Source organism: Stenella coeruleoalba, assembly GCF_951394435.1.
Source record: "Stenella coeruleoalba genome assembly, chromosome: 6".
NCBI lineage: Eukaryota > Metazoa > Chordata > Mammalia > Artiodactyla > Delphinidae > Stenella > Stenella coeruleoalba.
Genome location: NC_137151.1, coordinates 83,595,106 through 83,612,080, shown reverse-complemented (window position 1 = coordinate 83,612,080; position 16,975 = coordinate 83,595,106). Strand labels below are relative to the sequence as shown.

The window sequence follows — 16,975 nt, the reverse complement described above, 5'->3', positions numbered from 1 at the left end:
ATCTGGTCCTGGATTTTGTTTGTTAGAAGATTTTTATTCACAGTTTCAATTTCATTACTTGTGATTGGTCTGTTCATATTTTCTATTTCTTCCTGGTTCAGTCTTGGAAGTTTATACCTTTCTAAGAATTAGGGCCTGTTAATTTTTATCTCTGTGTCTATTTTAATATCCCCTACCATTTTTGTCTTGTTTTGTCTTTTGGCCCTTAACAGGCTTTCATTAAGTATTGTTTGAATTTAAATTTCATTCTATTGGTTGTTTTCGTGTTTGTTTTGTTTTATTTTTTTATTTATTTTTGGCTGCATTGGGTCTTCGTTGCTGTGTGCGGGCTTTCTCTAGTTGCGGAGAGCGGGGCCTACTCTTTGTTGTGGTGCGTGGGCTTCTCATTGCGGTGGCTTCTCTTGTTGTGGAGTACAGGCTCTAGAGCGCAGGCTCAGTAGTTGTGGCGCATGGGCTTAGTTGCTCTGCGGCATGTGGGATCTTTCCGGACTAGAGCTTGAACCCATGTCCCCTGCATTGGCAGGCAGTTTCTTAACCACTGAACCACCAGGGAAGCCCCTTCCTGTTTGTTTTTTAATGGCAGTTCTAAGAGTTTATTACATAAATCAGTTGCTAGTTTTAAGCTCAGTAGTATTGGGAAGCCCCTTCCTGTTTGTTTTTTAATGGCAGTTCTAAGAGTTTATTACATAAATCAGTTGCTAGTTTTAAGCTCAGTAGTATTAACCTGTAATTTTTTCACACCATTTAAGAAATGGTATATATATATGTATATAAATCAGTCATGATTGTGTTCTCCTAATAATAAGTGGTATTTCTGTTTGAGGACGTGGACTAGATAACTTCCCACACTCTGATTTCATGATAGCTTGATGGAAAAGAGGAGAGAGATGGGTGTAGTGGAAAGCAGTGAATTTGATGTTCCTATTTAATCTGCTTAGGTATATTTGGATTGATATTGTAGAGTTTCAAAGCCAGGTAGGACAAGAAATATTCTAGTCTATTGCCTTCATTTTGTTGATGAAAAAAGTAAGACAAAGTGATGATAGCTGATTGCCCATTGTCATGCAACTGGAAAGTGTCAGCACTCTGATTTAAATTCAAGTCTTCTCACTTCCCCGTCACTGTTTTTTCCAAAGGACATATTTGTGGGGAAAATTAAAAACCACCCCTATGTTAACACTTTATGATAACTATGTGACATAAATGTGCATATGACTATTAAAATTTTTTGTATTATGCGTACCACAGATGATACAGATTAGAAAGACATTATGCCCTTTAACTTGACAACTGGTGTTTATTGTTTCATGTGTACAAAGTAGAATGATTTCTTACGATTTTATGAAATGAAATTAAAATAAAAATTTTATTATTATGTTACCAAAGACCATTTTAAACTATATTGTATAGTGAGGTAGGTACAGTATGGTAAAACTGACATTTTAATAATTTTTTCCTGTAATTCCTTAGACTTCATGCTATATCCTGATCATCACTATTGCAAATATTGCAAACCTGGCCAGTACTGCTACTGCAATCACAATCCAAAGGGATTGGATTGTTGTTGTTGCAGGAAACGACAGAAGCAAACTAGCAGGTAATTTGCTTTTCTCTTTCTACCAAATGGGTTTTATCAGGATTCACTTTAAATCAGTGGTAGTAAATGAAGCTTAAGCCTTTTTCCCCGAGTACTTTTTAAGAATAATAAATTGAAGTCATAGTCTTTTTCTTACAACATTATCTGTCTCAGTGCAAAGATTTACCTCACTGTTATGAAGCTAATTTATAGGATAGTGACCTTCTCTTTTATTCTATGCAAACCTGAAATAGAAGAACATTTCTTTTGAGCTCTTTCTTTGAAATTCTGTTAACTGTTTCTAAATGTTTTCTTAATACTTAGAACAGTGAAAATCTGACTTGTGATTTTAACAGTCATACTGTGGATATTATTACCCGTACTTACTGGTTATACTATGGATATTGTGTTTATCCAAACAAATGGAAACAACTTAATTCTAGGAGAGACTCCAGAAGTGAATTCCTTCAACTTTAAAGCCATAATTGGTAACTTTTATTACATTATGTGTGGTGTTATGTAACTGCTATTATGAATACTAAAGAAATACAGGATGGAACATGGGTTTTTAAAAAGCTTGCAACTTAGTTGTCCATTGGAAACATATACAAGAGGAGCAAAGAAAGTCTGAAGAGTGCTTACAAAGCAACACGTCAATTACCTCAAGATTACTTGGGCTCAGAATGACCTACCTCACTCGATATTCCCCACCTGCCCCCCAGTACAGCACCCAGACACAACTTGGATTGAAATTACACAGAGTAAAGGAGGAAGGCTACACCTATCTACCGATCAGGTCAGCTGAGTCAACTCTGCTGGTCATTGAGATAATGGGTATCACAAACACATTTCCCAACCATCCTGACTGACAAGGAAACCATTCCTGATGACTTCAGTGGCTTATCAGGACACAGAGGCAAGATTGAGTACGGGGGTCAGCAAGCAACTTTGTTTGACTAGACACGTGGTTTCAAAAAAAAAAAAAAATGGTAGAAAGGAGGTTGAGAGAAAGGGTACAAAATCTGAGGAAGGTCTAAATGAAGAAAATGAAGGATTTGCTTAAAAGTCATCACTTTGTGGTAGCAGTAATAATACTGCTCCAGATAGAAATACCACAGTGATTTTAGAGGATGGTGAGTGTGGAAGATGAATTTATTAACACATGTGAGTCTGGATTGCAGGAAATTCTCTCTGGAGCTAAAGTAGTGATTCTCACTGATTTTTCTTCCTGTGATCATTTACTAATAGGAAATAATTCCATCTCTCTTTTTTGTCACGTGGAATTAAAAGATAAGACTTTGTCCTTTTTTTTTTTTTTTTTGGTGTTTTTTCCCTGTTATTTACTTTCTCTTTTAGTGTGCAATTTTACAGATGTAATACATGTCCATGTTTTAAAATTCAAAGGGCACAAAAAAGGTATATTTTGAAAACAGATCATATATATATCTGTTGAAATGTATTTGGGGAAAAAAGTGGCTTTTAAGATGATTTTCTTTCTCACATAACTTTCTGGGATCTTTCTGACTACAAAGTGATATTCCAGAAAAATAACAAAAATATGACTGGCCATTTCTCAGCTGTCCTTTATTTGAGGAATTATTGCAGAGTGGAAAAATCCAGGCTAACCAGTCTATTTTCTAACCTTCTGGAGTTTCTCAAATTTAAGAAAGGAAGTAAGCTGCCTGTTGAACTCTTGTCCACTACGAATTAGCTTAGGAAGCGGTGCTGTTTCAAATCCAACCCCTAGAACGGGTCAGTAGCCTAATGAAGGAAAACTTCCATGTTGTTTTTCCTCAGGTTTTGACCTCCATGTTTGTTTTAAAATTAATTAAAAACCATGCTTCAAAACAGGAAACAGAAACTTCTTCCATCCCGAGGGTCAGCAAGGCTCTAACCATGGGTTTTTGGTACCATTCCTGTTAGAATGCAGAGTTACAGAACAGAAAAAAAGGAGGAGGGTAAAGGAAAAGTAGAAGAGAAATTGTTGAGGTTGCCAGCAAAGACTGTTAGAAACCAAGCAGGAGACGGGGCAGGGTGTGCGTTGTGAGGTGTGTGGGGGGGGGGGGCGGGGGGGGGGTGCCCATAAAGAGGGAAGGTTGTGAGCTGGATGCTAATTGCTCCCATTTCCTCATCCCAATGTTTCTTGATTTCAGAGTAGTTTTTAAAATTGGAAGTTGTATCACCGAGGGTAAAGAACAAGAGAAATTTTCCCTGGAAGGTTGAAAAGTTTTATAACTCCAGTGGCATCAGGTCAAAATATAGCTGTTACCATCTAATTTAGACAGCTCGAGGAAAGATGCTCGTTTCCCACATGAATACTGTTAATTAATCTGTTAACTAATTTGTCTAGGTACTTGATTTAGTGTTTTATTAAAACATTCTTTGGAGCCATGACCCTTAACCTGTCAAACCTTTCTGAAACTCATTTCCTTTGCCTGAGTTTTTATTCCATCTGTTGTTTTATTTTCTTCTTCATTTCCTTTGTTAATCACTTTTTATTAATAGCTTCTGAGGTTTTTCTTGTCCACCATTCTAATGAAACATCTACTGGTTGGCTTGATCAAGTACGACAGATAACTTTCTTGTTTGAACTCTATTGACTGAAAATTGATTTCATATTTGAGGTAGACAAACCTGCTAGCTACTATTTGCTCAGCAAATCTGTTTTTTATTATTATTCTATGAGATGTAATATACCTTTTATAATAGTAAGTAGTTACTGAATGTCATGCTCTGTGCCACAGCTGTAGCTGAAAACAGTTAAATTGGAATTAAATGAGCACAGATTTGTGTGTTTGTGTAAGAATAAATACAAACCTGCAAAAAGAATATGTTTACACATTCAGAGGACCATTTCTTCTCTAGGCTGTTAACAGTAAAATGATTGGGTCTTTTTCAAAATTATTATTTCATTCATTCTGCTTCAGAAAAATAAAATCTGTTTTCTGACACTACATTACATCTAAACATTATTAGCTTCCTGAGATAGAAATTTCTAAATTCTAAATAAAAGATAGAAATTTGTGGCATTAGGAAGCTTCATGAGCACTTGAAAATGGAGGTAGTGAAAGATTAACAAATCATTTTAACTAAATTTTGTTTTTGTTCTGGGGCCTTCGATCCAAGAGTATATTTTCATTAGTACTTGATTTTTGGATTCAGATTATTGAGTTATTTGGATCAATTCTACACTTCCCTGTTAGGAACTTATTAGTAGGGGCAGATGGAAGTTAATGAGGCCATGGCAAAAAATGGCTGTGTGTAAGATCAATGAAAACCGCCTTTGCCTCTCAAGCGAAAGGTGAAATATGTCAAAGTTCTCCTGTTATCATATAAGCATTCTGCACACATAGGACTAATTGGAAGGCAGTTGAGGACCAGGAAGAACTAGAGAAAGAATAATGGCAGTTTTCTATTAATGTACTTATTAGTCACATACTGCTTTTCCCTTAAAGCGCCCCACATGATTGATGAGCACTTGTCTCAATAATTTTCACTCTACTCCGTGAGATAGAGAACGAGAAAGTAGGTTATTTTCTTGACTTCCTCTCCTTTATTCATCTTGTCCTCTACTCTGACTCAGCTACATTCCCATGGTCATACCCTAGACCTTGGTATCACCACTAAACCCTCCCTTTTCATAATCTCAATCTCCAGCATCCAAGACTTGAACTATACCTCCTGTCTTTCCAGCTCACTCCTCCTGGTACCCCAGCCATGCTCCAACCTGGTTGGCACCTACAAGCCATTAATTCCACGACCTTTTTACTGCTCATGACCTTTCTTGTCTCTCCTCCTTACCCAGCTTAAATTCCAAGGTCAGTTGTTCCACCCATTTGAATGCCTCCTAGTGTATACCCTCAGCTCACTTGGCCTCCTCTCCTTTTGTCACTTTCCCTTCATAAGACCCTGCTTAAATCCAGCTCTCCACAGTAGCACATGGCTGGTAAAAAACGTACAACTTTGCTGTCTCTTAAAGCTCATGACCATTGGGTTCAAGTTGGCCCTCTCATGCTGCCAGATGATCATACTATTTTCTTTGGTCCCTTCCTTCTCCCACTTTCCTAAAGCACTATTTCTCACTTTCTCCTTTCTCCTCATACATTCAGTACCTCCTCTCCCATCCTCACTTTCACTGATGACGTTGCTTTGTATTCTACTGAGAAAATGGAAAAATGAGGAGAGAACTTTCGTGTGCTCCCACCTTCACATCACTCTTCCTACTTGTACCTGAGACCGTTTACGTGACCTGCACTGTTGAATTGCTTGCGTTCCTAAGAACAGCTCTGCCACTTGTGCAGTAGATTCAGATTCCATCCCTTCTCATCTACTGTATCATTTGCATCAGCATATAAACATGCTATAACTTTTCTCATCTTAAAAATCCCTGTCTTTACCCCTCTGTCACCCCATTTCTTTGTCCTTCTTTTGAACAAAACTTAACAAAAAGAAATATCTTTGCTCACTCTTTCCAATTTCTTTCCTTGGTCAGGGCCTTGCTTTCCATAATGCCAGGGGGGCAACATTCACATTGTGAATCCAGGGGGTGCCACTCACTTAAAATATAATAGAAATGGTGTCCCCTGGAGTTGGCACCAATCTCTTAAACCAACTTCAATCAGGCATTTGCCCTTACTGCTCCACCAGAACTATTCTTTTTGAGGTCCTCAGTACCTTCCATGTGACCTATCTAGAGCTGATTGTCAGTGCTCCTCTTCGTTGACTTACCAGCGTCACTTACCAGTTGATTATTCCCCTCTCTTTGAAACACTCTTACCTCTTGGCTCCTAGGACACCCTGCTCTCCTGTTTTTTCTCCTCTTTTGCTGATTCCTCCTCATCTTCGTGACCTCTGAACATTGGCATGCCCAGGACTCAGTCCTCAGACCTTGTCTCTTCTCATCTACCCTCACTCCCCTGGTGATCTCATCCGGTGTCATTGCTTCAAAACTCAAGCTGCCGATGACTCCCAAATCTGGCACATGCTTCTTCCCTAGACCCCAGACCTGTATGACTAACTGTCTGCTTGACGGGGCCTCTAGAGATGTATCAGTATCTCTAGAACCAGATGCTTATTCTTTTGTCCAAAACCTGATTCTTCTGAAGTCTTGTCTTTCTCAGTAAGTGGAAACTCTGTCCTTCCAATAGTTGCTCAGGGTAAAAACTTTAATACTTCTCTTTCTGTCACATAGCATACCTAATCTGTTTTCAAGCTTCTTGATTCTGCTTTAAAGTACATCCAGTATCTACTTCTCCACTTCCATTGCTACTGTCCTGCTCCATGCCACGTCATCTCCTGCCTGTCTCCCTGCCTCTGTGCTTGTCTACACCCCCCCACACACACTTACTTTACACTGTTTTCTCATCACAGCAGCCAAAATAAACCTTTAAAAATATGTCCCGTGATACCACCTCTCTTAACTTCCAAAGGCTTCCTGAGTCATTCAGTGTAAAAACTGAAGTTTGAGTAACAGACTAAGACCTTACATGATTGGGCCAATCTTCTCTCCTCTCTGACCGCATCTCTTCCTATCCTCTCCCTTCCTCACTCTGCTCCAGCCCTACTGGCCTCCTCGCTGTTCCTCTGGGCAAACTCCTCCTGCCCCAGGACTTTTGCACTTCCCTTGGTCTGGAATCGTCTTTTCCCTGATATCCGGATGACTCACTCTTTTGCCTCCTGCTGCTTCACGCCTCTGCTGTGATGCTCTCTTTTTTTCAGTGAGTTCTTCCCTGACCTTGCCATATATAAAACTGAAATTTCCCCCTTCCCCTGAGCACTCTCTATGCCCTTTTTTTCTGCTTTATTTTTCACTACAATATTTCATGAACATCTGACATGCTCTGTATTTACATGCTTGTTGATTTATTATTTTTGTTTTCCCTTGGGAGTGTAAACTTCATGAAGACAGGGAAGGATATTCTTCATTTTTTGCTATGGTGCCGGAATGGTGCCTAGCTCATAATAGGCATTTAATAAATGCTTGTTGAAATAAATGAATGTAGAGTTACTATCGAATTCATTTCTTAAAAGCTGATGTCAGGCTCATTTATATAATCCCAAGGGAATCACAATTTTTGAGGCAAATTTAATATGACTTGATCCAAACAACAAATGATTTTCTAACAAAATGGTTTGCTTGCAGAATGCTTTTAGAAGTTTACATCTTAGGAGTCTATACTCTTAGTTTATGAGTTGTATTATGTAAGTGGGCAGTCTCTCTTTGATAGATTTGCACACTTATCTGCCTCTTTCGCCTGCCTTTGTAGATATGAATGCTACAATACGAAGGATTGACCAGTTAACCAACATCTTGGCCCCCATGGCTGTAGGCCAGATTATGACATTTGGCTCCCCAGTCATTGGCTGTGGTTTCATTTCGGGATGGAATTTGGTATCCATGTGTGTGGAGTACTTTCTGCTCTGGAAAGTTTATCAGAAAACCCCTGCTCTAGCTGTGAAAGCTGCTCCTAAAGAGGAAACTGAGTTGAAACAGCTGAATGTATACAAAGGTAAACTCAACAAAATGTTTAATCCCTTTATTCTTATTTTCAGACCTTAAACATTGGTTAAGGCCGAAATCATTTTGAATTTATATCACGTTTAGTTGCCACTGAAGGCCTGCATGAGGTTAAATATATCAATGTGGTAGTAAGTCAGAACCCAGGCTCTTGACGGTCCGAGGAGCAACTCTGGGTTGAACCTCAAGGAGTTGGAATGGGACCCCTGACCCTTTTCCTTAACAGGAACAGCAGACACAGAGGGGCAATTCATTGAGGGAGGGCTGGGCAAAATTGAGCCATAGGAATGGGAAGAACAGTGGGAGAAAGAGAACAAGAGAATTCCTAGGCGTCTATAAAGAAGGGAGTTAACACGCCATTTGTAAGACAGTGGAAGGGAGTGAGGACATGAGGTGGGCATTTTTCAAGAAGAGAAGAGGAAGTTGGTCTTCTGAACAAATGTAATCTTAAAATGGTCCCAGAAAATAAGATTCTGTGTTTCCCCAGACAATTATTATATGTTATCTGATCTGTTTTCCTGCTGTTTACTTTGGTGGGATTATAATTTCTGAGAGAGAGGGGAAGAGAGGAGGGGAGAAGTATCAATAGTATTTTATTTCTTTAACACAAATACTTGGAGATTGTTCCTCGGCTGGAATTCTTAGATGAGTAAAAGAAAATACATTTTATATTGTAGTAGCCAAGGGTATCCAAGGGTGATACCCTCCACGGGTGAGGGAGAGGGGAGAAGAAAAAATACTAAGATAGTTGGCTTTTTCCCCCATGTCCCCTCCCTCAAAGAATAATGTCTTTTATTAACAGAAACTGAGCCAAAATCCCTGGAGGGAACTCATCTAATGGGTGAGAAAGACCCTGACATCCATGAACTTGAACATGAGCAAGAGCTAAGTTGTGCCTCCCAGATGGCTGAGCCCTTCCGCACCTTCCGAGATGGATGGGTCTCCTATTACAACCAGCCGGTGTTCCTGGCAGGCATGGGTCTTGCTTTCCTCTATATGACTGTCCTGGGCTTTGATTGCATCACTACAGGGTACGCCTACACTCAGGGGCTGAGCGGGTCCATCCTCAGTATTTTGATGGGAGCGTCAGCCGTAACTGGAATAATGGGAACTGTGGCTTTTACATGGCTACGTCACAGATATGGCCTGGTTCGGACTGGTCTGATCTCAGGATTTGCACAGCTTTCCTGTTTGATCTTGTGTGTGATCTCCGTGTTCATGCCTGGAAGCCCCTTGGACTTGTCTGTTTCTCCTTTTGAAGATATCCGTTCTAGGTTCATTCAAACAGAACCACTTTCAATTACACCTACAAAAATATCTGAAATCATCTCTACAACTGATATGCACATGTCAAACGGATCTGATCCTGCTAACATTGTCCCAGAGATGAGTCCTAAATCTGTGCCTATAATCTCTGTCAGTCTGCTGTTCGCAGGCGTCATTGCTGCTAGAATCGGTAAGAAATCTCTTTTTGTATATTAATGAACTAAAGTGTCTTTTTGCAGTGTGGTTTCAGATAATTCAACAGTAAGTGGTCTAAAATATTCCCTGAATGTTAATTTAAGCAAGATCCACTATTTATCCTTATGTATAATCCAGTCACTTATTATGAAATTTTTATTTTATAGTTAAAAAAATCTATATTTGTGTGTGTGTATACCTTCTTAAAACATGGTTAGGCCTTGAAAATTTTTACTAAATGGATATCTTACTCTTTTAATGTAGTTTACTTAATTTTTCAAAAGATATTATCAATAATAATTATACTTTTAGTAATTTAGAGTCTTTATGTTGCTATAACTTTACCAAAAGGACTGTAATTTAACAAATATGTCAATGGGACAAGGTAAAAAAAAAGGGGTTGGGGTTTAAATTAAAAAAAAAATAAGACAGTAGTTAGGGGAAAAAAAAATCCTTCAAAGGTCTTCTCTAGCTGACATTTGTTTATTGTGTACTTTGCCGAACAAATGGATTTTATAGCTCTGGAAGGAAACATAATGTAAAGACCTCTTACAAAGTAAAATTTAAGGAATCATTAATAGAGTACTGATGAATTATCTCTGCCTGAAATCGTTCTTGAAATGAAACCATATTTATCCTGTGATACAAAGCAGTTCATTAATTTATCAAAGACATTAATATTTAAGCAAGACAGCTTTATTGTAGGGGCTTTAGAACCCAAACAGTAAATGTATTAATGGTTTAAAGTTTCCTTACACTTCAACGATAACAATATATTAGGTCTACTCATTTTAAACTTTAAAAATACTAGTAATTTTAATAGGATTTATTATGTCTCTGATTTCAGAGTTTTGCTTTCACAGTATGAATAATCACAGAAAAACAGAATTAAGAAGTTTGTATTTTAGACGTATTTTTGTCTTGTGGCTGTAAAAACAATTTCTTGAAACAATTTAACTCAGTGTTTATTAATGAAAAATAATTCTCTAAGGCTAGGCTATGATAAATATACATATGGTGACTTGAAGGTAATAGGGTTAAGTATGTATTTTGCACATGTCAACAGATTTTTAATCTGTAAATCTGAAATGTACAGCTATAAGTTAAAATTAAGTCTCTAAAAACTATCTTTTATTATAGGTCTTTGGTCCTTTGATTTAACTGTGACACAGTTGCTGCAAGAAAATGTAGTCGAATCTGAGAGAGGCATTATAAATGGTGTACAGAACTCCATGAACTATCTTCTTGATCTTCTGCATTTCATCATGGTCATCCTGGCTCCAAATCCTGAAGCTTTTGGCTTGCTCGTATTGATTTCAGTCTCTTTTGTGGCAATGGGCCACATCATGTATTTCCGATTTGCCCAGAAATCTCTGGGCTCCCAACTTTTTGTCTGTGGTCATAGTGATAAAGAAGTTACAGATGCAAATCAAACTAATACATCGGATGTGTAAGACAGTTTAACTGTTGCTATCCCTGTTACTAGGTTATGTAGAGCACATGTGCCTATTTTGTACTTCAGAATTCCAATAAATGGCTCGGTGTCTCTCTCTGGTTTTACCACAGCTATACCTTGAGGGCTAAAAGCTAGTTAGGAAACTTGAGCCAGCAGAAATGAGCTGGTTAATTTCCCTTATATTTAAGGGTGGAAAAAAAATAGAGAAAGGAAAACTCAGTTTAAATATGGAGACTAAAATAGTAACACTGATTTTCCCTATTTCTCATGAGTAAGTAAAATTTTATATAAAAGAGTGATTAGTCATGTGAATTAAGTTATTCTTTGGCAGATTTTTATTATCTGTACTAGAATTCAGGTATGTCAGTTTTCCCTAACACTCTTGTTCAAGTCTAGCTAATTTACTTTTTAAAAAAATCTTATTCTCAGTTATATTATAAAAACAAATTCTCTTCCAAGTTTGAAGATTAAAATTTGATAACCAGTATTATCCTTATTGATCCAATTGATGTTAAGGGATTTACCTCTATGTGGAAAAATGAAATACTTAACTAGAATTCTCTAATAGGGTTTATGGTTTAACTTTAGAGACCACCTTTGTATTTTTCTTATCAGCTAGGGCAAAATATTGTATTAAGCATATGTAACACTTCATAAAATGGCTATTGTGTAAGCTGAAGATAGAAGCAAAGCTTTAGAGTAGATTTATAACACAGTGAATGCATGAGGACTTCAAACATGCCAGTGGTTCGGCCATAGAAACTAGAAGTTAAAAGTCACACGAAGGGCAAGTTCTGGATTTAACTCACGTTGCTATCCTTAATGATCTCTGTCGTGGAATATGAGGGAATTAGCCTTCAGCCTGGCAAGTTAAATGTAGAAAGCAAGCCCAAACTTGGAAAGGTTTTGTTTTATAAATCATTTGATGTACTTTTAACATGCTTGGTAGAGCATTTTTACTTTTACTCTTTTGTACCCAGGAGTTATTTTTACCTAGTTGTAGAGCAAGACTGTTCATAAATGTATCCCTTTCAAACATCTTTGAGAAAAATGGAGGGAAAAAAAACCCTTTTGTATATATATTTTACAAGTAAAAACTGTTTTACAAGTCATTTTGCAACATGCCAGTACCAGTGGGGTACTTTGCCTTAACTGTTCATGCACTTTCATGGAGACTGCAATATGTTGCTCTGAGCACTTTCTTTATCCTTGAGGTTTAATCTTTTTCTCCTTTCTATAGTATGACATAATGATTTGCTATGTTGTAAAATCTTTGTAAAATATTTCTGTATAAAAACATTTTAAAAAATCTTGATTTCTTTTTCCTTAATTGCATTCCCCATTTGTTTAATATGGCTTTTGTTACAGAACATCTGTTTTGGGTAACATCTGTTTCTCTCTAAAGGCCTACAGTTTCATAATAATTCACAGTTTTAGATTTGTCTCCCTGCTTATGTCTAGTTTATGGTGGCTTGGATAAAAGTATAGTAAACACGAGGCCCAGGACTCATTCTTTGACTTTGAAGAGGTCACTTTAAGCTCTCTTGAGTTGTTTTCTCTTCTGTAAATTGGAGATGATATTATAAAACCAACCCTACCTACCTCCCAACTTCCCTGATTGAGTCAAGTGAGATAATTCTTGTAGAAGCACTTTGTGGGCTATAAGACAAAGTTGTAGTATTACTAGAAGTTGGATCTAACTAATGACAGGGAGTTAAAGATAGGTTCCTCATGATCGGCCAGAAAGAGTAGAGCCACATTCTGTGTTCAGCAAATGTTTCCTGAACACTTGATCTGTGTCCCAAACTGATTGGTCTTGGGGATGCAGATTTGACTCAAACACGGTTGATCAGAGGCTCCTTTTCTTTCCCCCCAAATGTGGGAGCTTGAGAACTTCTGGCATCACCCTATAGCTACTTACCTGCTGCTGACTTTTGAGCAGACAGTAGGTGCCTCTGTTAGGTCTGGCTGCTGTCCTGAACAGGTCATCCGCTTCCTCCCACAGGGGTCGAGCTAGGGTTGGAGATCTGCCCTGAGTGTTTGCAGCTATAATTGAAGGCCTGTGACCTTGTAAAATGAGTAGAACCATCTTAGCAAAGGAGGGGCTCAGCTCTTAATGTGGATGTTTTGCCAAACTGGGGGGCTACTGAGAGAGGCCCTGTGTGGAAGGAAGGAAAATGGAGTTAGTTAATAGAAATTTTTACAGGCGCTCCCTTATCTTTGCAAAGTGCAGTTCAGAGCAGGAGGAGGAGGGGGATGGGGGGAAAATCACTGCTGGACTGGACAGCCTTTGCTGTGTACTGCCCCAGGGCATCGTAGGGCTGGGTAGATGATGTGCGTCTGTCTGGGTGTGTTTCTAAATGGGGAAACAAACTCAAATACCTACAGGGTCAATAGGTAAAACAAATGAGTGAAGTGAATAGATGTAGGAAAACAGTCTTTCATTTAATGTGTAATTGCATTTCACAAAAGTATCACTTATTTTTTCCCACTTAAAAACAAATTATTACATTTTTTCGTGTTCTTCTCTATTCCTGTGCAGGTTTCTTGTGGTTATTAAAGTTGATTCTTTCCACATAGACATCCTTTGTCTGCACAGGAAAAGCTGTATTCATTTTTTTTAAAAAATAATTAATTAATTAATTTTTTGGCTGTGTTGGGTCTTCGTTGCTGCATGTGAGCTTTCTTTTTAGTTGCAGTGAGCGGGGGCTACTCTTCGTTGTGGTGCACAGCCCTCTCATTAAGGTGGCTTCTCTTGTTGCGGAGCACGGGCTCTAGCCACATGGGCTTCAGTAATTGTGGCACGCAGGCTCAGCAGTTGTGGCTCGCGGGCTCTAGAGTGCAGGCTCAGTGGTTGTGGCTCACGGGCTTAGTTGCTCCGCGGCATGTGGGATCTTCCCGGACCAGGGATCGAACCCGTGTCCCCTGCATTGGCAGGTGGATTCTTAACCACTGTGCCACCAGGGAAGCCCTAAAGCTGTATTCATTTCCATAAAGAAATATGCCTTCTCCCATTTTATTTTCCCTTGAAACATCTGGCTTCCTTGATGTTTCTTTCATTGCCCACCCCCCAACTTAAAAAAATAAAAGAAAAAGAAGGGTATAAGTAAGAAATAATTTTCCTGTTCACCATAAGACATAAAAACAATGCAAGAGGTGAGCCAAATCCCTGGACGTGCTGTTGGGGAGGTCACAGGGTATGCGAGCTGAAGAGCACACACCCAGGCCAAAGGAACAGCTAAGCAACTCGGAATGTGGGTCTATCTTGTCATATCTTTTATCTTTCAAGAGAAGCTGGGAATCTGGAATTTTGTGTGACAAAATTGGCGTCACACAAAACTGGCAACTAATTTAAAAATGCTGAAAACATTTTTCTAGCCAAACCAAATACATCTGTGGTCTACCTATAAGCCACCCATGGGCTGCCATTTTTAAAAGTTTTTCTCTAAGAGAATAGTTTGTGAGGAAGAAAATGGTATTTGAAAAAGTGTAGATAAAAGGAGGTGTATATACAAAAGTGACGGAGTACAGAGAACAAGAGAGAACTCAGCAAACATTTATGGTGAAAAACATTAGGCGATTAGACATCTTTTATTGGAGATCATTTAAGATCAAATAACCTATGCATTTATTACCTGCCATATTGATGTCAGTGAGAATTCTGCCCCATAGTTCCTTATTCCATGTGTTGTTTATACAGTTGGGTTAAAGGATAATGACAATTTAATTAAAAACCACTCTTAAAGTTTGTCTGAAGTATAAACATAATGTGCTCCTATTTTAAAAAAAGAAAAAGCACAGAATTTTAAATTGTTTAACTCCCCTCTTCCTACCCCACTCCCCAAATCCTCAGTGCCCACCGTGAACAGTTTAGTGTATACTTCCATATAATTTTTTAATGAAATTTTCAAAAATAACTTCTTATATCATCATTTGGTATGTTCACCAAGATTATATCATTTTCTGTCTATATCTGTTGATTGATCAATCAATGTATATTTTTCCCCCAAGTTCAGAGCGTTATATTAAAGTCATGTTTGCATTAAGGCTGTTGACATAGTAATTAAAAACTTTAGAAACAGTGACATAGGTATACAAATTACAGAGTCTAATTTTATTGTGATTGAGAAGTAAATTTATCTGATATTTCTTTCAGCCAAGACAAAAGACCACGGAGTTTTACCTTTTCTCCCCAAATGACACTTACTTGAAACTCTTTATTAGTTCATTTAAACATTGCTTCTCCTTTTATAATGTCTCCTTTTTCTTCTCTTGATCCACCATTCAGAGTAATCTTTGCTACCAGAACATTTTTGTTTTACAAGATAGCAATTCAAGAATGGAGTTGAAACGTTAGAAGAACCTTGTGACAACACATATACTTTTATCAAAAACAAGTCTGAACTGGCTGCATTTAGGCACACTTTGAAAGTTAAACGACTTTTAACCCTTATATGGATACTTGTTTACATTTTCCAAGTCCAAAAGGGAGCAAGTATTTTATCTAAACAATGGGCAAATGAGAGATCAAAGTTCAAGTACTTTTTTCCAGGTTCTTCACCCTGAGCTCTATGTAAGTTATTACATATTCTCCTATTTGAACATTTTCCTTATTGCATTTTACTGGGATAAAAGTGCACTGCAAAGTTCCTGAAGTAGTTATTTTCAAAATTGTCTTAGAGAGTGGTTATCCTTAATATGTATGCAGTTGTAGTGATGATAATACAAAAGTAATCTAATTAAACAGATTGAAGTTGCAAGAGGATAAATATGTTTCATAGTGACTAAAACACTTCAGGAGAAATATATGTTTTGAAGAACTATAGACCTTATGATAAACGATCCCTAATAAACAGGACATAGTCACATAGTAAATCATACATAAAGGAATATTTGAGCTTAATGTACATATGTATTCTAGAAAGAAGGGTTGTCCTATGATAGATTTACTTTTTATTTAGTACTATGTATTGACCAAATATATACATATCTTCTTATTTATTAATTCTAAGGTATTTAAGTGAAAGACACTATGATGAAAAGAAATAATATTTAAACATCTGTTATTTGTAGCATTTTATTCATTTAATCCTCACCATAACTCAGTGAAGAAGATATTATTATCTGTTTTATAGATGAGGAAACTGAGTCTTAGGATGTGTCATGCACCTACATAGCTAGTAAGTGTCAGAATAGAATCTAGAACCATTTCTGTCTGTCTCCAAAGGCTGTCTTCTTTCCTCCATACCACACAACCCTAGCACAAGCTTTTTTTTTTTTTTTTTTTTTCCTAATGGGGAAGGTCAGAAAATCCTTAATATCCTTAAGGGGGTCTATTTGTTTATGGCAAACAGATTTTAACTTACATAGTGAAGTGGGTATAACTCTGTTAATTGACTGACTAAACATGAAAATTTCTGATTGTGTTTACAGACAGCTAAAGTTTTTCCAATATTCACAGCTGCCACACCTGTTTTAAATGTCTTGGTTGGTCCTTTGGCAGTGCTTACGATACTTTGGGGCTTTCCTAATACCTATATGAGGTGAAACAGGGTGATGGGTAGGAATTGCAATGAGACCTGGGTTCAAATTTTCGCCTTGCTAATTACTAGCTTCTGTGCTCTGGGCAAATTTTTAAACTTCCCTGAACTTCTGTTCTTCATTTGCATAATGGGAATATTAATACCTATCTTATAGGGGATTAGCACTCTTAGCCCAGTACCTAATATATAGTCCCAAACAAAGTGTTTCTTAAATTCATATGAGGAATAATTAAGGATATTTTCTGTTTTGACATAATTTATTGTTACATGAATTATTCTTATACAAATGTGTCATGTTGGATGAACTATTTAGTTAAATATACCAATTAATTTTACCTGTTAATTTTTTTCTTCAAATGTGACATATTCTCTTTGATAGTAGGAGTGTACAGAGAGACCTGTTTAGGAGAGAAAAAAAAAAC

The 16,975-nt window shown here is 37.5% G+C and overlaps 1 protein-coding gene across 1 annotated transcript in view; it reads left to right on the top strand.

Moving 5' to 3' along the window:
- Positions 1 to 12,732, top strand: part of SLC40A1 (solute carrier family 40 member 1) — a 28,361-nt gene extending 15,629 nt beyond the window's left edge. The window contains exons 7-10 of the mRNA XM_079925359.1: positions 1,471 to 1,597; positions 7,843 to 8,085; positions 8,896 to 9,549; positions 10,695 to 12,732. Of these exons, the coding sequence (XP_079781485.1) occupies positions 1,471 to 1,597; positions 7,843 to 8,085; positions 8,896 to 9,549; positions 10,695 to 11,008 (1,338 nt within the window). The 3' untranslated portion in view covers positions 11,009 to 12,732. The remainder of the gene's footprint in view (positions 1 to 1,470; positions 1,598 to 7,842; positions 8,086 to 8,895; positions 9,550 to 10,694) is intronic.
- Positions 12,733 to 16,975: the final 4,243 nt, after the last annotated feature.